General features: G+C 50.6%; 6 protein-coding genes across 6 annotated transcripts; 3 read left to right on the forward strand and 3 right to left on the reverse strand.

The window, feature by feature from the left end:
* Positions 1-231: 231 nt before the first annotated feature.
* Positions 232-3136, forward strand: exgO (exo-beta-1,3-glucanase Exg0; the record flags this gene model as incomplete). The annotated part of the gene is made up of 2 exons (XM_067626907.1): positions 232-472; positions 522-3136. 2 exons carry the CDS (start codon positions 232-234, stop codon positions 3134-3136), a joined length of 2856 nt encoding a protein of 951 aa, XP_067481587.1.
* Positions 3137-5958: 2822 nt separating this feature from the next.
* On the forward strand, positions 5959-7468 carry ASPBRDRAFT_39472 (lytic polysaccharide monooxygenase). The gene has a single exon (XM_067624153.1). The coding sequence runs from the start codon at positions 6445-6447 to the stop codon at positions 7342-7344; it is 900 nt and encodes a 299-aa protein (XP_067481588.1). The 5' UTR covers positions 5959-6444; the 3' UTR covers positions 7345-7468.
* A 728-nt stretch (positions 7469-8196) lies between these two features.
* On the reverse strand, positions 8197-9762 carry ASPBRDRAFT_193066 (uncharacterized protein; the record flags this gene model as incomplete). The annotated part of the gene is made up of 4 exons (XM_067620559.1): positions 8197-8964; positions 9027-9410; positions 9501-9533; positions 9595-9762. The coding sequence occupies 4 exons, from the start codon at positions 9760-9762 to the stop codon at positions 8197-8199; spliced, it is 1353 nt and encodes a 450-aa protein (XP_067481589.1).
* A 1074-nt stretch (positions 9763-10836) lies between these two features.
* On the reverse strand, positions 10837-13035 carry rpl17 (60S ribosomal uL22 domain-containing protein; the record flags this gene model as incomplete). The annotated part of the gene is made up of 7 exons (XM_067628402.1): positions 10837-11433; positions 11508-11695; positions 11909-12122; positions 12476-12611; positions 12665-12756; positions 12794-12875; positions 12986-13035. 7 exons carry the CDS (start codon positions 13033-13035, stop codon positions 11278-11280), a joined length of 918 nt encoding a protein of 305 aa, XP_067481590.1. The 3' UTR covers positions 10837-11277.
* Positions 13036-13927: 892 nt separating this feature from the next.
* Positions 13928-16706, reverse strand: ASPBRDRAFT_446016 (Zn(II)2Cys6 transcription factor). The gene is made up of 5 exons (XM_067625238.1): positions 16481-16706; positions 15055-16358; positions 14682-15004; positions 13989-14628; positions 13928-13938 (listed from the first exon to the last, which is right to left on the reverse strand). The coding sequence occupies exons 1-4, from the start codon at positions 16612-16614 to the stop codon at positions 14170-14172; spliced, it is 2220 nt and encodes a 739-aa protein (XP_067481591.1). The 5' UTR covers positions 16615-16706; the 3' UTR covers positions 13928-13938; positions 13989-14169.
* Positions 16707-18085: 1379 nt separating this feature from the next.
* On the forward strand, positions 18086-19099 carry ASPBRDRAFT_193068 (putative 2-deoxy-D-gluconate 3-dehydrogenase; the record flags this gene model as incomplete). Its single annotated transcript, XM_067620560.1, has 3 exons — positions 18086-18217; positions 18310-18525; positions 18650-19099. The coding sequence occupies 3 exons, from the start codon at positions 18086-18088 to the stop codon at positions 19097-19099; spliced, it is 798 nt and encodes a 265-aa protein (XP_067481592.1).
* Between the last annotated feature and the right edge of the window lie 1001 nt (positions 19100-20100).

The following is a 20100-nucleotide window of genomic DNA, read 5'->3' on the forward strand; positions in this document are numbered from 1 at the left end:
TTGCTCTTCCCTGTTTACTACTCCAACTTCAACCACTTTTTATCCAATCCACCGTCTGACTACGTCGTGTGACAATCCACTTCTGTTGGTGCTCACACGATCGGGTCTGGATATACCTTCAGTACTGGTTGCTGAAGTGTTGGTCGCTCGTCAGCGTTGCTCCTTACTATATTACTGTCCCTTTCTGCTCTTCAGTTCTCTGCCGGTTCAGTGAACCTCGCTGTCTTGATGATGGCGTCTCTCCACACTTCCATCACGATGTTCGTGTCATATGTTTTCCTGCTGCTGAGTGTGCCAGTGGCCTTGGTCAATGCTATCCCGACCTCCGGGTCTGTCGATGTGACATCGCATCTGGCAGTGCGTGCATCGGACTACTGGGTTGGCACGATTGAGCGTCAGGGCACTGTGCCCTTTGGCAACACCACCAGCAGCTATGAAATCTACCGCAACGTGAAGGACTATGGTGCTACGGGTGAGTAACACCACATCGAACGACTGATTTCAGCTGCTAACTTGCATAGGTGACGGCTCTACTGATGATACCGATGCTATCAACAAGGCCATCTCCTCTGGTGGCCGCTGTGGTTCCGGTTGCGACTCCTCTACTACTACCCCGGCCCTGGTGTACTTCCCTCCGGGTACTTACGTGGTGTCCAAGCCCATTGTGCAGTACTACTACACCCAGATGGTTGGTGATGCCAATGACCTGCCGGTTCTCAAGGCTGCATCGAGCTTCAGCGGCATGGCCGTCATTGATGCTGATCCCTACGAGAGCAATGGCGACAACTGGTACACCAACCAGAACAACTTCTTCCGTGCCGTTCGCAACTTCGTCATCGATCTGACAGCCATGCCGGCATCCTCGGGTGCTGGTATCCACTGGCAGGTCGGCCAGGCCACGAGTCTGCAGAACATCCGCTTCGAGATGGTCAAGGGTGGCAGTAACAACAAGCAGCAGGGTATCTTCATGGACAACGGATCCGGTGGCTTCATGTCGGACCTCACCTTCAACGGCGGTAACTACGGTGCCTTCTTCGGTAACCAGCAGTTCACCACCCGCAACCTGACCTTCAACGACTGCAACACGGCCATCTACATGAACTGGAACTGGGCCTGGACCTTCAAGTCGGTGAGCATCAACAACTGCCAGGTTGGCTTGAACATGTCGGCCTCGCCCTCCAACCAGACCGTCGGCTCCGTCCTGATGTTGGACAGCACTTTCACCAGCACTCCTACTGGTGTGGTGACTGCCTTCAGCAGCGACAGCATCCCCACTGGTGGTGGTGCACTGGTCCTCGAAAACGTCGACTTCTCCGGGGCTACCGTCGCCATTGCTAGTGTGAACGGCGACACCATCCTCAAGGGTGGCTCTGTTGTCTCGAACTACGTGCAGGGCAATGTCTACACCCCGTCCAGCAACAGCAACAGCAACAACACCGTCAGCAAGCGCTCCCCTGCCGTTCAGGCCGAGGATGTCCATGTGGTCACCCAGACCATCACGGAGACCATTACCGCCTGCGGTGCCGACTACTCCACTGAAACCGCTGCGGGTTCGTTCGGCACCGTCTCGGAGGCCGGAGCGGAGGGTTCGACCACTACCGCCGCGGGTGGTGTGCTGCCTTTGCCATCCATGTCTGTGCAATACCCGGCCGCGGGTAGCTACAGCTGGGCCGGATTCGACAGCCAAACCTCTCAAGCGACCACGGCCACCGAGGCTTCCGTCCCTGCTGCCGGCACCTCTGCCGGGTCAACTCCTGCTGAGCCCACTTCCCAGCAGTCGGCCGGTGCCTCTGTTGTTGCTCAGGGCTCTGGTTCTGCGTCCGCTGCTTCCAGCACCTCGTCTTCCGGTTCCTACTTTGGCACGTCCAGCAACTCCACCGGCCAGTGTTCGACTAAGACTGTCACCAAGACCCGTATCGAAACCACCATCCCGTCCCAGGCCATGGCCAGCTCGCTTCTGACTAGCACCGGTGGAGTCTTCGAGAAGTCCAAGCCTCTGTACGAGTCCTACGCCGCTTCGTCCTTTGTCAGCGTCAAGTCGGCCGGTGCCAAGGGTGACGGTACTACCGACGACACGGCTGCCATCCAGGCCGTCCTAGACAGCGCGACCGAGGACCAGATCGTGTACTTCGATCATGGTGCCTACATCATCACCGACACCATCAAGGTCCCCAAGAACATCAAGATCACTGGTGAGGTGTGGCCCATGCTCATGGCGTATGGCGACAAGTTCTCCGACCAGACGAACCCCATCCCCATGCTCCAGGTTGGTGAAGCCGGCGAGTCTGGCTCGGTTGAGATCAGCGACCTTGTTCTGGAGACCAAGGGCCCCGCTCCTGGCGCCATCCTGGTGCAGTGGAACATCCAGGCCACTTCCCAAGGCTCTGCTGGTATGTGGGATGTCCATGCCCGCATCGGTGGCTCGGCCGGCACTGAGCTTCAGTCCGATACCTGCGCGAAGACCCCCAGCCAGACCACCACCGCCAACGAGAACTGCATCGGCGCCTTCCTACTCTTCCATGCCACCCAGAACGCCAGCGTTTACCTAGAGAACACATGGTTCTGGACTGCTGACCACGACCTTGACGCGTCCGACCACGGCCAAATCAACATCTACAACGGTCGCGGTATCCTCCTCGAAAGTGAGGGTCCCGCCTGGCTGTATGGTACGGCTGCGGAGCACAACCAGCTGTACAACTACCAGGTCTCGAACGCCAAGAACGTTTTCATGGGCCTGATCCAGACCGAGACCCCCTACTACCAAGCCAACCCCAACGCGCTGACTCCCTTCACCCCGCAGACCTCCTGGTCCGACCCCGACTTCTCGTACTGCACGACCGACTCTTGCCGCAAGGCGTGGGGTCTTCGTGTCATCAACAGCTCCGAGACCTACATCTACGGTGCCGGTCTCTACAGCTTCTTCGACAACTACTCCCAGACCTGTCTGGCCACGGAGTCCTGCCAAGAGAACATTGTGGAGGTGGACTGCTCGGACGTGCACATCTACGGACTGAGCACCAAGGCTAGCACCAACATGATCACGTCGTCCAGCGGCGATAGCCTTGTCCCGCAGGAGGGTAACGAGAGCAACTACTGTTCGACCATTGCTTTGTTCGAGCAATCATCATCTATTTAATTTGTGTGCTTTAGCATGAGAGACAATACATACATACAGTGATACAGTCGTTTGTTTCCTTGATGCTCTTGTGAAGGGGGAACTAAGGGAAACTTTAGATGCATTTGGGATGGTCGGTTGATTGATTGTTGGGGAACACATACGGATATACCACTTTGTTGTTGTTACATTTTACATTTTGCCTATCCATTCATTTTACTCTTTTTTTCTATTCTTATCCCATTCGTTACACATCTATTTGTTTTATACAGTGCTTGGTAATTCGTCGAAGTGGTGGAGAGGGATTGATCGGTTTTTCATAGTGTGTAGCAGTAGCGGTAGTTACCCATGTGGCTATAGAGTAGTTCGAATAAAAGTCATTGAGAAGGTAGTCTGATTAGATGCTACAATAAAGACCTACTTGACACTCGCTTCGTATACCAATCCAATTGGTAGACTACATAGCTATATGGTCATCACCATTGTACTCCCCCTTCATTATTCTTTCAATGAGAGACTTTCCGTGATTAGTCCACTCAATAAACCCCCCGGGCCTTGATTCATCTTCACCATTACTATTCATCTTAGTACTCCTTAAGAAGTAAGTAAGTAATCCGGTACACATCATCACAGATCAAAGATCTTCTCATTCTTGTCAATATTCTAAAGTGTAGTATGTATGTACCTAAAAGCCATGACCTATGATCTTGAACCACATGACTAAATCTACTGAGTGTCCATGTACTTCATTCACAGTAGAGACAAAGAAAGTAAATGAACAGTATGAGTCCAAACAAATGATCAATTCCATTGTTTCTTTCCTTTATTCCTTTCTATTGATCTAATTCTTTTCATTGTTTTGGGTGACTTGTATTGTGCTTTGTGCATTGTGTTTGATTCATTGATTCAATATTGCTTATTGTCATTGTAAGACACAAGGTCTATTGTATGGATAGGTATAGTTATACTTCATTGAGATTGATTGATAGTGAATGTGAATGAGATTGTGATTATGAATGAATGGGAAGTGGGGCGTTATTGACTAGGGGGATATAGGCATAGTGGATGAATTGAATGGGTTTATTGAGATATTGATTAGTTTATTGATTCATTGATCCATTGATTGATACTAAACAATTTTATGAGGAGAAGGGAGTTGCCTACTACTTCATCCCGAGTCTACGGTGAGCTAGTAGACTGGCTCAAGTTGGACTGGAGATGTAGTCTGTTTACTTAGTTGGTTTGGGTTACTGTTTTGTGATGAGTGAGATGTTCTGGTCTAGGCTTACTTTGGTTGTTTGACAGGTATATTGTTGTTTGATCAATATCTCTCTAGTATTTTTGTGATATGATTGATTGATGTATGTTCATAGATTTAGTGACAGCAAGTATGGGTTCTCGTTCTTCATATTGGGTAACTGGGGGGTGCATCATGTATAAGGATTGAGCAACTATGCTTCTGTTGTGGCTTTGTTGCGTTGGGGTTCCGGTATTGAAGGTGTCGTTGGGAAAGGATGGGGATATATTGATCGTAGAGGGACATGCAAGCAATGCTCTTGTCTCTTTGTTGTAGGTGTATGGTCGCAGTATTCTCTCTCTCTCTCTCTGTGTGTGTGTGTGTGTGTGTGTGTGGTATAATCGTGGAGTTTCTGCAGTTCTTTTCATCATAGGGTAGGTTATATTGACTTTGTTGTGCAGCTGGGAAGGTTCGGGTTCATTTGCTTGACTGGAAGATGATGTACCTGTGTCTGTTGTCCTCGAGTGTTAGCACCTTGTGGTCAATGTTTCTCATGTCCCTGATGATGGCACTGCATCAGCACGGTGCTAGATACGTAGCTGCATTTCTTTGGATTTGTGGGAGGAGATAGACGTGATCTCTCATAGTCTATCTTCTTTCGAAAGTAGATTGTTCAGCACTGGCAGAAGGTAATAGTACCGTCAGACTGTTATGAGTGTCTGATTTAGTGATGAGTGAATAGGAGGACAGTGTATGGATATCTGCAGTTCTCTCGATCAATGTCGTCGATTGCTGGTATAGTCAGATGTCCTCCATGCTATTTGCAGGCCGCATTCTGCCGCTGTCCCTTCAGAAACTAGTCGCGGTAAGAGAAATTTATCTGCCATATTATAGGTCCCATCTAGCCCGTCCCTCAGCGTCTAGCAGGGAATAGAGACAGCATTATTGATTGACGAGCAGTAGTATGCCAAACAAGGAAGCAGATGAGAGACTTCTCACCCTCACGGTTGACGCTTTTGCAAGAACAGGAAGACCAGCGGGCCATGTCACTAGATCCTTCTGTTCAAGCAGGGGGAGCCATTTGAAAAATCCTCATCCTAGTTGGTGCTGAGAGCCTGAGATATGCACAGCTCCTTTCCCTGCTAGGAAAAGTGGAGGCAGACCTGAGGAGTGAATGGTATGAGATGAATGAACCAGGCAAGACATGTGGGTGGATCATGTCCGAGCCAAGCAATTGAAGCAACACACAACCCTCAATCGGTCAACCCAACCCTGCCAATTTGGTGATAACGCCAGGGCTGATGCTTGTCGGGAGTAAATTGAGCCCCAACTGGTGCCATGGTGGATCCCGAACCTTGGCCCGAGTCTAATTGGGAGAATAGAGAACCTTAGTCTGACGGGGCTTCTCGGAAATGAAGGAAGGAAAAGGAAAGCAGCAGATAGACTATAATGCAGGAAAAAGACCAAAACCGGAGAGTCACCGAGAAAAAGGGAGGGCGATGGTTGGCAGTCAACAGGCGCGGTGTTAATGAAGCTGAAACCCGAACGATGCCAAGCATCCCCGTCAATCCGCCGGTCTTCAATTCAACTCCACCCGCCGTTTCAACGCCCCTCAAGATGAAACCTCTGCGCTGCTGCCAGCGCTTGAGCCAGTCCAGTCGGGTCTTCTGTCCCCGGTGGAGTACTATCTCCCCTGTCATTATTATCTTCAGGGTTTTTGGAGGGCCCTTCTTCAGTTAGTCTCTACTACTATGCTAGAACCGTTTCACGATCGATCATGATGGAGCTTTGTTCAGGCCCAGAACTCCCTCCCCCGGCCGGCTTCAACGCCTATATAGACGGCCTCTCGTCGCCCTCAATCAGCTCTTGTTTTTTCCTTCTTTCCTTCAGCACGCAGGCTTGTCCAAGTTTCAATTCATCCTTTCTCTTTCCCACATTCTCTTCCCGGTCTGTGACCGTCACATTCTTTCCAAAACCTCTCTCAACTTCCATTCCTTGAAGAAAAACCATCTGGTATACCGGTATACCAGATCCTTTCACACTATCTTTTTTTTTCTCTCCTAGAAAAACAATCTTCTTTCAATCCACCAAAATGAAGCAGGCTGGTTCCATCCTCGCCCTCGCCGGGCTCGTCTCCCTGGCTCAGGGTCACGGTTTCGTCACCTCCCCCCAGGCTCGTATGCCCGGTAGCGCCATGGAGAAGGCTTGTGGCCAGCAGGTCTACAACAACCAGAAGGCCGACAACTACGGCAACGTCCAGGGTGAACTGCAGATCGCCTCGGGTCAGAGCGACTACGACGCCGACGCCTGTGACATCTGGCTCTGCAAGGGTTACAAGTACGCCGACAACACGGACAACGTCTACTCCTACAAGGCCGGTGAGACCGTCGACTTCACCGTCGACATCCGCGCTCCTCACACCGGTACCGCCAACGTCTCCGTCGTGGACACTGCCTCCAACACCGTCATCGGCTCCCCCTTGATCTACTGGAGCGTCTACGCCTCCACCGCCACCGGTGTCACCGCCAACGAGACCAGCTTCAGCGTCACTATCCCCGATGACCTCGGTGACAAGTGTACCGAGGGTGGTGCCTGTGTTCTCCAGTGGTGGTGGAACGCTGCTTCCATTGACCAGACCTATGAGTCTTGCATTGACTTTACTGTCGGCGGCTCTGGCTCTTCCTCTTCTTCTTCTTCGTCTTCTTCTTCTTCCTCTTCCGTCGCTGCCAGCCAGCCTACCACCACCTCTACTACTGCTGCTGCTGCCGTCACTACCCCTAGCACCGCCAACAACATCGCTCCCGCTTCCTCCAGCGTCCCTACTACCCTGGCTACCAGCGTGAAGCAGAGCGCTACCGTCGCCCCCGTTGCTGCCTCTAGCGCCGCTGCCTCGGCCTCCTCCAGTGTCTCCATCCCCACCGATGGTACCGCTGAGGAGCAGCTCACCTGGGTTGCTAGCCTGCTCAAGGCTCTCCTCAAGTATGCCAACTAAAGTTGGTACGGTGTATATAGTTTAGTCACTTTGACTAGTTGCTGTTAGATTAGAGTGTGGTGTTGAATAGATGTGCCTGTATATTGGTTGCTTCCTTGTAGAAACAATAAATAAGAATAATAGTTGGTAGGAATGTAGATCCTGAGCTTGGTGGGATGGCCTTTGACTCTTCTGTTTGCTGCTGCTGCTGATGATGATGAAAGGATAGATATTATATTGGTATCGGAGTCAGCACGCCTAGCGGGGTTATGTGTATGGTAAGAGTCTTAGGTCAGATGTAAACGTATATGATAGTTATCCTGTTTGTTTATTTGTGTGTTTGCTTGTTTGCGGTGTGTAGATATGAATAACTATGCATACATACTATGGATAGTATGAACTCGGTAAAATAGTATAGTAGTAGGAAAGATAGGGGGCCGTAACTTACATCTATAATTATAGGTATGAAATGCCAGGATGAAACTTACACATTCAATAAATACCGACTAATAATAACAGATCACCTCATATCCGAAGTACTAATCAAGATAAGACTATGATTTAAGCCACTGCGAGACAGACAGTCCCAAATGCACTCAGATACTAACACTCTAGCAGGAAGCACTACGAAGTGTTACCCCACCAAGCTTCTTATCACTATACTATCCTACTGAGTGTAATGCTCGTTGGCATACATACCTGGCTAGACCCTTACAATAGGAATCATCATGGCAATACGCATTCCTTAAGCACCAAACAAGCACATCTAGTAAATAATATCCACTGCGCGGTAGAGGTATCACAAAAGGTATCGATACATCAAAATTCAAACAATAATCATCATAAGCACCATCCTACAATCAATACAATCAATCAGTAATGCTGCTGTACCGGTCGCTGCTGTCCTTCCGCCCACCAATCCGCAGATGACCCCTCCGTGCGAGACTGGGGCTGATCACCATATCCCGCAGGAGCCACATCCGCAGTACCAGTACCAGCTGCAGGGGCGGCAGTAGCGCTAGTATCAGCAAACGGGTTCTGCACCTGAAAGTCCTCCGAACGGTACTCGGGCCGGCCGGCGCCGTTGCTATACGTGCGCGGAAGGACTGGAGCTGTCGAAGAAGAGCCCGAGGATAGCGGGCTCTGCGTTTGGTTTCGAGGCGGAACCGGCGGTGCAGAAGCTCCTGCTGCTGGGGCTGCTGGTTGCACGGCACCAGAGGACGAGGCCTGACTAGACGATGCAGGCGACTGGCTGCCGGATTGTCCTTGGGCGCGGCGCGCCTGGAGCAAGGCATGCTGGTGCTTGGACAGGGCGACGGACAGTTCATCGTTGGTCTCGATCAACGTGACGAGGGTGTCCTCGTCTGGGGCGGGATTCGTGGCGTGGATGTAGTTCTGGATGATGCGGGAGCCGGTGCGACACCGGTCGGAGAATTCTTTGATGAGTTCGTTCTCGAGCATTTCGGCTGGAGGCGTCGATTGGACGAATTGGATGAGGAGCTTCGCGGATGTCTTGGCCTCGGAGATGCGTGCAGTGAGTTCTTCGGGCGGCGGCAGTGCGTTACCCTGGTTCTGATTGGGGGCGTTGAAGTAATTCGGGGTCTGTCGGTATGGCTGTACCAGGGGTTGTGTCAAGCCGGGCTGTAGGGGTTTAGAGGATTAGCATGGCGATGCGTTAAGGAAGAAACCGCCTGGTCACTTACACTACTCTTATTCTTGCCCGCATACTTTTCCTTCTCTTTGGCCCACATTCCCAGGAGCAGCCCGAGATCCTCGTCCCATGACCGCTGCATTTCCAACGCATCCAAAGTTTCCCGCAAGAAGCTGTGTACGTTCATATCCCGCCCATTGCGAAAGAGGTCTCTCACAGTCGCCACGAACTTGACATTGATGTTCCGCGAAAAAGTATGTCCTGGGTTGTCGATGAGGATGCGCATGAGCATGATCGCATTGTACTGCACATTGCTCCGGGTTTTGGCCGGATTGGACAACAGCTTGCAGATGCGAGAGGCGGCTTCCCGGGCGGCGTTGGGGCTGGATTCGGCGGCTTCGACGATGGCGGGAAGATGAACGAACTCATCTCCATTCTGCGTGAGATTGTAAGTACGGTCGCATATTCAGCAGGCGAGAAATGAGGCGGTTATAGGGGAGAGGGGTCCGCTGGGTGGGGGACATACGGCGCTGTTCGGGCCCGATTCACAGAACGCGTTCTATAGAGAAAAGAAGTGGTTAGTTGATGAGCTCAAAAGACGTTGCTGGAACGATACGAACCACTTCTCGTAGAATGACTCCTTCCGGAGAGTCCTCGGGGTGTGTGGTGCTGTCGCGCGAGGGACCTGTTTCTGAGGTGAGCATTGTAACCGTCGCATTGCCGATCAGCAACGGGTGGGAGAGAAACTCACTCGATCGCCTGCTCAAGGAATTAAAGATGCGCTTCATGATGACTTCTCTCGCGACCTACCACGACTGTGCAGAGAAGAATGGAACGAGAAGCGCAGACAATAGGAATGGAGTTGGCGAAAAATTTAAGAAGAAGAAAGGGGGCCGTCAAGCAAACGAGACTAAAAAGGATGTCGCAGCCTCACAGGGCCGATTTAAGCGCCGCGGGGAGCAAAAGCAGCGGAGGGTCCTTCAACTAAATTAGGTTTTAGTCAAGAATCAAGAGGTCAATCCATCACCCCGAAACTGCTTCTGTTTTGTTTGATGTTCTGAAGCAGCCGATCCGGTGGCAATGCGCTTGGTCGGCGACACGCAAGCTCTCTTCTTTGCGTTTTCTTGGGACGATCCAGAACTGACGTCGCCCGTTGACACCGTCACAGGTAGGGAAGTTTAAGTAGACAGCCAACAGAACATGAATCCACTCGACACTCTGTCTGGCCCACGTCTGCCTGGTGAATCTTGATGCCTGCTTGACTACCTATCAAGACTCTGCAGTGTGCACATCGCGCACTATCAGCGCAGCCAACCGCACACAACTACGTATGCAGGTTGGTTTCAATTGTCTGTTAAGCATAGTTCCCAGTCGTCATGGGGATGCGAATGCCTCGTCGGGAGCAGGCCGCATTGGACGGGAACCCGTTGACGCGGGAAAGCTTTCGCGGGTGGTCTGTTCGCAAGGGCCGATTGGAGCCTGTGATGGTTGGTGTAGTCACACACAGCCACGCTTGGCTGAGCCAGACTGCCAGACATTCTTTCCCCTCTGACCTGCCTATCTGCAACCTGCTGACGGGGGAGTTGGAGTTATGGAGTTTGGGGATGCCTGTCCGCACGCTGCAGCCTGCAGATCAGAGGGTCTAGCACCTGTGGCGCAGTTGACTGTTACAGACGCACAGCGTAAGGCCCCGATGATTCTGTCAGAGACAAGACAAACAGACCTATAACGGGCTGGCAAAATAGCCAATTTCTACTGATACTACGAAGTCTTATCATCCTACGGTTGTAGATCGGTCCTGTCAGTCTGGCAGGGGCTGACTTCCATCCTATCTGTACAACTTCATGAAAGAAAAATGAATTCCGTATCCCATCATGAATTAAACGCTCGCAAAAGTGTCCTGAAGTAGGAGAATGTCCGAAACCAGCCGTACCGATGCACGCCATCCGTGTAGTATCCACTATAATGAAGGAATATTTTTCCTGGACTTCCTTCCAACCGCCCCAGCTCATGGCCAGGGAGGGCTGGAAAGCACAATTATCCAGTCGAACCGAATCTCCGGAGATGAAACGAGATCAATATCTAAAGCACGATGCTGTCTCTGCAACTTAGCAAAAGAGGAACCATCATCATCACCATCATTCTCGCCGGGTGGTTTCGAATTTTTTCCATTTGTCAAAAAAGTAATAATTTCTTTTGTATTCCTTCCGTGACCAGGTATTGGATCCGTACAACAGCAAACTCCGGCATTCCCATTTCAGTTTCTGACCACTTCACACTTCCCCCCGACACCCATAGACCGCTTATGCCTCAATGAGGGCACGGCGGAGCTGAGCACCACGCTGGCGGGAGCTGAGGCGGACCTCCTCGCGCTTGACAACGGGGCCCTTCTGGACGGACTCCTCACCCTCGGTAAGGATGAGCTCGATGTGGCAGGGGTTGGTCATGTAGGGGTTGATCTAATCGACTTTGTTAGTTTCGCGGGTGGGGTCGTGACGTAGAGACATTTCTCGGATTCCGGTTTTCAACATACACGACCGTGAGCACGGTAGGTGCGGCGGCGACCCTTGGGAGCCTGGTTGACCTGGATGTGCTTGACAACAAGGTTGCCGGTGTCGAGACCCTTGGTGTCGGCGTTGGCCTCAGCGTTCTTCAGGAGATCGAGAAGGAACTCGGCGGACTTGACGGGCCAGCGAGCCTTGCTGACACCCCACTGCTTGCCTAGAGAGAGAGAAAGAAGACGGTCAGCGTCTTCGTTTGCCAAAACGCTTGATTTTTTTGCCATTGCCATATCCCCAGAATGCGTATCTGTTCCAGTCTCTTCATCCCTCAACAATTCGTCCATATCGATTCACTTGTCGATCCGTAATTACCAATCCCCATCACTTTCCCAAAAATCTTCCAACGTAGAAAAAAGAAATCACATCCACTCACCCTGAGCGCAGCGACCGGTGCTGCCAGCGTACCGACGCATGGGGACGGCCTCAGCCTTCTCGGTGACGTTGGTGAGGAAAGTAAGGGCACGCTGCAGCTTCATGCCGTTGATGGCCTGAGCGGTCTCACGGGTGTTCTTGAAGCTGACACGCAGGTAAGAGCCCCGGGCGCGGGCGCTCTTAGCGGCCGGAATATCCTGAGCAGCGTAACGGACCTGATGGCGACAAGAAAAATCCAACAATCAGCAAGACCATTCATTTCAAACCCCATATTTCCTCAAGTATCATTGTATCCTTCTTTTCCATGCACACAATTCCATATATCATAGCATATCGGTGGACGGAAGTTCATCATAGCAGGGGAAGAGTCGAAAATCGTTCGGTATCAAGTCTCTTTTTTTTTTCGCCTTCAACGGCCAAAACGCAGGATCGAAAATGATAGATTTGGGATTTCCGGTACAACGAAAGGTTGGGCAGCGGTTCTTTTTTCTTTCATGACATTTTTTCCCTTGCTTTTTTGACATATCCAATATCCACCGATAGCATCAAACGCGAATATAGCACTCACCATCTTGATGTGGTTGCCGAGCGGGTGGTCCTCGATGTCGGGTGAGAAGTTTTGTCGTTTTCCTGTCGTCGGCCGCTGGAACTTGAGATCGCGAGGCTCGCTCGTTGTGGTGCGCTTTTTCGCTCTTGGCGCCCGCCTAGGGTATTGTAGCCCTAACACTAGGCGGCTTGTGGCAGGTACGCACCTCACCGCCCGGCAGTATTACCCTTTAGCTTTCGGTCCGTAGGAACTTCATTGTCTGCTTCGACGTCAATCTCGTCAATAGATGGCGCTTTGAGCAACTGTTGATTTTATTCTTAGTGAATTCATGCTATCTACATTAAATCCAGAATTTCCCGCAGATTTGTCCCGAAGTTGGAGGTGCTCGTGGTGTTCTTCTCTGTTGCGCTCCTGATCAATTCTATATTACTAGCCAGACAGACGCTAAACCTATTTGGGTTACATAGATCAGCTCTTGCTAAACCATATCCTACCACTAACTGGTCAATCCTGTCGGCAACTGATACGTACTTGGGGACTGATATTAAAATAGACATGCAGATGACATCCGTATTCGCCATTTGCAATATATCAATGTATATGTCATGAGACCTTAAGTCTGTGTCGATTGAGATGAGAGCTCCACCGTATTTCTTTTCCAGCCATGAAGAGACTGGTACACCATGACATAACTCCTCCCAGTCCGCTGTCGGCTATCGATGTTCGGCCTCAAATCCCGATGCGGAGAATGCCCGCCCTTCCCCACGTTTAACAGGCGCAATGCTGATATGGCTGGTAGGATTGTTTTACTTTGTAGCATCGCCAAAAATGGCTTCGCTGGAATACTCCGCATGCTATGGCGCTTCAATTCTCATTCAAGCGATCATTCTCGGCTCAGCACCTGCGGTCAAAACATGCGAGGCACTATATGCATCAAACTGCGCCGTCTCCAAGCTTGGAGGAGCAGGGCTGCTAAATAGTAGACAAATAGAGTTTAGATACGCGCTAAATAGCTGTTCTGCATGCAACTGCATCTGCTAGTCTTCCCCTGTCCCCTCAAAGTGTAGTTCTCAGTAGCTGGCTTCAAAAGCCGGCCATCGCTCAGAAACCATGGAAGTAAACCTCCAGGATTGATAACTCTTCGGTCCCCCAAGTCCTGCTAGCAAAACGGACTACTCCAACTGTTGGAGACACGTTATGATATGCCCTAGCGCAAGGGACCATGCTCGCCTTGCAGCGCGTGCTTGGTGAGGCAACTAATGCTGCCAACCCGGCTAACATGCGTCGCAGCCATGATCGAGGTACATGGGATCAATCGTCGTCTATATCTCCACCATACTAGCATGCGTAGGCTACTATAATGTAGTACGCATATGCAACTCAATTGTCCGAATGTATCGAACACGAGCTTCGCTTCCCCACCAATGGCATCCGTATAGCAGCGATCAGTCGCGTAGCTAGTCCAATCGGTCCATAGACGATTCCTAACTTCATTAGCTAAGTCAACAGTAGCACAATTGGGCTAGTGACATACCAACCAAGCAAAGGTCACCTTTCGCGGGTGCTTTGAGGGGAGCGATCTGAAGAGTAACGCCCCCACAGCCCCGCACCCGCCGTGGGGGCTTTTATCAGCGGCCACAGAAAAGCACGAATTGCTTCAATTGTCGGGGTTAAGAGCTGTGATCGGTTGCGTTCCCTCCTGCGAGACACGAAGATCAGAAGAGAAGATTACTGCTCATGTCGCCTGACCATGGAACCTGCCATGTCTGGGAACGGTCTTGTCCCGCTTGAAAGATGTCCTGGTTCTGGAAAGTATCCAATGCGAGTGTGTTGGCTCCCGATATCTGATCTCCAGAGACGTAGTCCCCAACGGCTTCAAGATCCAGCCATGAAAAATCATTTGCGGGACTGAAGTGTACGTAGCTACTTTGATCGGACAAATGGTGCGATAATGCACTGTTACTCTGCATCAGGACATCACCACTATGCTGTGTTCCGGCTGGTGAAGTTGGTGGCATCGGCTTCTGTTTCCAGAGAAGTTCAAGAAGTCGAGAGTAACGCGATCCAATATCATCAGAACCAGCGCTTGCTCGCTTCAGTACTTCGGTAGTTCGCGTCACGAGATCCCGCACCTTCAGCTCCTCCAAATGTGACATTACCCCGAATGAGCGAGCCTAATCGCACGGTTAGTTCCACAGGGGAGCATTTGTATAATATAGGAGACTACCTTGTAAAGAAAAACGGCTGCATAGATGCCGTATAAGTAAAACCTCAACGGCATAAAATGAAGATGCTTCTCTGGGTGAACCACATCAACAAGGATGGTCAGGTATGTTTTTGCGGCATCGATCGATTCATATATAAATCGAGCATCCTGCATCGAGGCTACATTGTTGAAGGTTGCTCGCAGATGATCTCTTTGAGCCTTGTCATCATTCCTAATCTTAGACACAAGCGACTGGGATATTGCCGCCTGAAAGGCAAAAGCATTTGTATATAGCCTCAGGTATTCGTAGGACAGCTGTAACGTGGCCTTCATTGGCGCTGAGCCTGTGAACTGTCAGTCATCTAAGCCAAACCTCGTCCGAGCTGCAACTTACAAGACAAGGACCCCCAGATGGACTTCCATCGCAAGATTGCAAGGCGAAAGTCATCCACGTACTTGACATAGTCGCCCATGAGCATCATTTGATTGCTTGTACGCATGCCAGAATAAAGCACATCGTGAACGTTTCCGTAGAGCTGCGTAAGATCCAGGGTAGCCTGAAAAATCCTCGCATAATCCTCTTCGCCCTCTCTAGCTGGTTGCAGCGACGGAAAGTCTTGGCTGACAAGGCCAGTCATGGGACCCGGTCCGCGAGACCAAAAAGCGCGTCCAATACGGACAGATATCAACCGGTCCGATACGTAGCAGCTCGTCCATGCCAGCCGCCTGCGAGCTTCTGTCTCGGCGTCTCCAGAAGAATCCCCTCTAAAGGACGTCCTGTCTAGGCCAAGAAAATAGCCAGACCGCAAGGCGAGCCCTACATGCATCCAGGCAGCTCGATCCTCTTCCCCACGGCCCACACGTTCGATGCGCGGTCGGAGGCCTTGGGGTTCCCATTCAGCCAAGAGGAGGAGAGCCTCTACGGCCTCAACATCGCAATCAGCCCCGGCAGCAATTCCGGATATCAGCTCATGCATGTATTTAGAACAGTACTCGTGGATTTCTGGCCGTTCAGCTAGGTCCTTCGAAGCAATTGTAAGGACGGCAGTAAGCAGATGCTTCTCGTTATTGGCAAATGCGTCTAACGCGCTGCGATCAAAGTACTTTCGTGGCACCAAAGGAAGGTACGGATGGAAGTGTTCAGCATAGCGAACCACTAATTGCCATACCGTCCCCGGATCTAGTGACCGTGATTGCACTAGCCTGTACGCTTTGATGCCGCTATTCGACTGGAACCCGGTAACAGAACTGTCTTGTAGTGTCGTATACGATGAGAATCCACTGGGACCCGTACGCAGGGGCTCGACGCCCGTTTCGGAGCTCGGGTCTTCTGTGCCTCTCTTTGCAATGCCCGTTAGACACTGCCAAGCATCAGAAGGATTGCGGGGAACATCGCCAATAGAAGCATCGTCTTCATCGTCAACAGATATTGAAGTTGCAGTCGGCGGATCAGGCGGTAAGAAGACGACGGGCCCAGGGTAAGAACTAGACATTGTTTGGCGAGTCTCTGAATTGGAAGGGCTTGGTGCCTCAATGACGGAATCCCTTTGCACAGAAGAATTGCTGTCCGGTGTGAAGTTTTTGATTTTATTCTTGCGAATTCGCCGACCCCCTCGATTGGAGCTGCCTAGGACACACTCACGGTTGTCCCTGATACACCGCTGACAGGGCGGGACTCCCGGGCTGCCACTGCTATCCCTGTGTTGCGTTGGAATTAGCCTCCCATAGATACCATGAATACCATCACCGACAGGCAGGGAAAATGTGAACCAAAATACATGGGCAAAAAGGGAGGAATATCTGTCGCAACGATAACATACAGGTCGCATTTTGACTTGCGCTGTCTGCAATGTAGACATGCTCTGGACACGCGTTTCATTAAAGAATCTGAACGGGCCTTGGCTCTTGACGTCGGGGTCCCCTCGACTTGCGGAGATTGATCGTCTTGCTCCATCGCTGCATCCAGCACATTAGTCTCTTCAGCTCACAGCGTCAAGCGGTAGGATGTCAAGTTGAAATCTCATCCCAGCAGTGCTGGCAGGCCGGCTTCTAAGAGCGGAACGCGTCAAAAGATTACCCCGGCGATTTTGGTTTGCAAGAACTGGGGATGCAAGGAATGAACAGAAAGCCTTCCTCCTAATGCTAAAAACAAGCTTGAATTTTCGGTGGTGTAGTGTAAAAGAAAGTTCGGGGATGTTGTCTAACTCCGAACAGCTCCTATATGATTGTTGGGGTAACTCGAGCTTCGGACGGGCGCTCGTGGCTTCCCCACACAGCTGGCTTTTGAGGTACCAGCAAGTCTGTACAAATTGCGCACTAAGTAATCGTCCGCCTCGTAATTAACTCAAATCATCGACTCAGCGCTCAAGAAGGGTCAGACTGCGGGGGGAAAGGTTTTGTGAACGCTGCAGACTTGTGAGCATTGCGTTTTTCTTGACCCACGGCCAAGGAATGGTCTGGTATTACTCAGCCCATACATACGGGTATTCGTCGAGTCGGCAATCCAAGGCTTTCGCTATTCAAAGCTGAGCAAGTGTTAATGTTGACGAGTATTTTAAGCTTAATTTGACCTTTAGAGAGAATTAGTAAACTGCTGTGAATTTTTACAAGAGCTTTGGAGTGTGTTTTATGCTGGACTAGCGCAGTTCTTGCTGGAGAATAGTAACAGTGCCTCAGGTGGTGAGGACATGGATATATACAAGGCCTGCAGCAGGCCATATGAGGAACACACCTAATATTTGTCTGATGCATCAGTGAGATCACAGTGGTTTCCAGATCATTACCCTACAGACATTTCGTCTTAATAGCTTATCAGATCCCTAAGAGCTATCAGTGAGATAGATTAAATATGCTTTACTGACCCGCCTATTGGATGTTGAGATGCAAGGTAACGATGCTTGTCTAAACAGCTCCCACAAACACCGGTTACAGCAATGCCCAATGCATGGCGACATACACTTCCCGGAGATGATGCATTACCAAAGACGATTTTCCGGATTATTCCGTGTCGTTATGCCAGAATGGCGAGCATGTCCAAAGCAATCCAATTCCACGAGATGTCATTTAGTACGAGTTACCATACGAGACGCCAGATCGGATCATCCCCGAGAAAAGTTCAATAGCCGAATGCGGGGCGTCGGCGTTTGAAGCACCTTGTCGGCAATGTAATTACCCCAAAAGGGAAATAGTCGCTGCTGCCCCGCGCGCGGAGGAAGAGGGACAGTTATTTATTATTAGCAGGACAGTAAGGATGACTGGTTGCCATCGATTATTGATTTGGTGGCAAGAGATTTCGCAAGAATAGTACCCCCCTCGCTGAGCTGTACAGCAAGATACCTCTCCCAACGATAATACTTTGGAGAAACGAAAGGACGCTTGACCGCAATACCTATTCTTAGAAACTATCTAAGCGCGAAACAACCACAATGTCGGCAGCCGTTGCGTCGCTATTTTCCCTCAGCGGCAAGACCGCCATTGTGACAGGAGGAACCAGGGGCATTGGGCAGGCAATGGCCTTTGCCCTTGCAGAAGCTGGTGCCGATATCATTCTGATTCAGGTACGCACAGCCGCGACCTTCCCATTGGCGCTACGGAAATGAGAGGGGAGCCCTGACGAAACACCGTGTGCGAACTAACTCTCTGCGAATAGAGAGACGAGTCGAACACATCGACTCGCGATGAGATCGTCAATCGCATTGGCAGGAAAGCTTGGATCCACGTGGCAGAGTTGTCGAATCGGGAATCGATCAAGGGTGTCATTCCAGCTCTGACCAGTCAAGGCCTCAAGCCAGAAATCCTACTCAACTGCGCCGGAATTCAACGGAGACACCCCAGTGAAAAGTTCCCGGATGAAGATTGGGATGAGGTATGTGTGTAAACTGAAAAGAGTCTCCTATTTCAGCCACCTATTTACCTTCTGTCTATTTTTGGACCTCTCCTTTTCCTAAAGTGGAGCTCAAGGCTAGTATACTGACTATTGATTGATATAGGTTATCCAAGTGAATTTGACGTCCGTTTTTACGTTATGTCGAGAGTTTGGTGCATACTTGTTGGCGCGAGATGAGTCAGAGTTTCCAACAGGTCGTCGTGGAGCTATCATCAACGTCGCATCACTCCTCACCTTCCAAGGAGGTATCACGGTACCTGCATATGCAGCGTCAAAGGGAGGTGTTGCGCAATTAACGAAAGCCCTCTCCAACGAATGGGTGGCCAAGGGTATCAATGTCAACGCAATTGCACCCGGATACATCGCCACAGATATGAACACTGCCCTGATCAATGATGCCAATCGTAATGCTGGTATTATGGCTAGAATCCCAGCGGGCAGATGGGGCAAACCAGAGGACTTTAAGGGCGTGATAGTATTCTTGGCAAGCCAAGCGAGTAGCTATGTCTCAGGCGAAGTTATCTGCGTCGATGGTGGTTGGATGGGACGGTGAAAAGTTTTGTGGCGGCAATTTTCATGCTTTCTTTTCCTCCATATCCCCTCCGACTGGTTATATTGGTCTGCATGTTTTACCCTTGCTCCATTTGTCGTCTGATTGAATATTATAGAAGGAATGTGCAGTAATGATCTAAGACATCTGCGTTTACACCACGCGATATCCAGCGTTTGGAATCAATATCTGAAGGATGCTATTATCAGGTCATTCTTGCTTTAGTCTGTCATACCAGATTAGCAGCTGCGCTAGATATATTAAGTGAAACTCGTCCATTGCCATAGACTGGTTATCTCTGCCAGCCTTCTATGCTAGGCGCTAGGGCCCAGGGGAGCCCAAAGGGATTATTTAATTGAAACCTTCGATGAATTGACCGACCCGAAGGGAACCGCTGACACCTAGAAGCCTAAAAGCTGGCAATAGTCTCATCCGCTACCAAAGCTCCCCACCAAGGTAATAGAAATGGAGGAAAACTCTTCCGAAAATAATGAAGCAGGTCCGCCAGGGATCCAGGATCCAGAGGGGTGGGCAGGCAATGAGAGAAAAGGTAGAGTAATAGACTGACACCAAAATAGATTAACAGGGACAGGCTAGGGACTAGACCCGTGACCGCCATGTGACTTCTCTGGGCAATTAATCTCCTATCGCCAAACCCACACCTTCTCTTGTCTTTCTTTATTCCACCTCCCACTTGAGGTTCACGGATGGCCTTGTTTCACCATGGGTTCGAGCAAAGATGACAGGAACACCCAGTCTACCATTTGCTCCTCTACTACAGGTTCATGATGGCTAACCTTCAGCAGAGTAGTGTTATCGGTGGATTCCCAGTGGGCCGTTGACGCTGCTTAGCATGCAAATCACGGCCAATACGGGACGGTCGTTTCAGTCCGAATTGCAGAACCTGAAACATGAGAATCGGGACCGAAGGCCAATACATACTTTTCTCAGCAGCGGCTATCTGGTCAACTTGGTACAATTGGCTGGTTATGGGGAGCATCATG

The sequence above is a fragment of the Aspergillus brasiliensis genome (assembly GCF_001889945.1).
Source record: "Aspergillus brasiliensis CBS 101740 unplaced genomic scaffold ASPBRscaffold_3, whole genome shotgun sequence".
Taxonomy (NCBI): Eukaryota; Fungi; Ascomycota; class Eurotiomycetes; order Eurotiales; family Aspergillaceae; genus Aspergillus; species Aspergillus brasiliensis.

What these genes read in the sequence shown, in the direction of transcription:
- ASPBRDRAFT_39472 (XM_067624153.1), top strand. Translation starts at nt 6,445, where the DNA reads ATGAAGCAGGCTGGTTCCATCCTCGCCCTCGCCGGGCTCGTCTCCCTG.
- ASPBRDRAFT_446016 (XM_067625238.1), bottom strand. Translation starts at nt 16,614, where the DNA reads ATGGAGCAAGACGATCAATCTCCGCAAGTCGAGGGGACCCCGACGTCA. An exon ending in CGCAAGTCAAAATGCGACCT is followed by an intron (nt 16,359 to 16,480) that starts GTATGTTATCGT and finishes AACGCAACACAG; the next exon opens with GGATAGCAGTGGCAGCCCGG. An exon ending in CAGCCGTTTTTCTTTACAAG is followed by an intron (nt 14,629 to 14,681) that starts GTAGTCTCCTAT and finishes CCGTGCGATTAG; the next exon opens with GCTCGCTCATTCGGGGTAAT.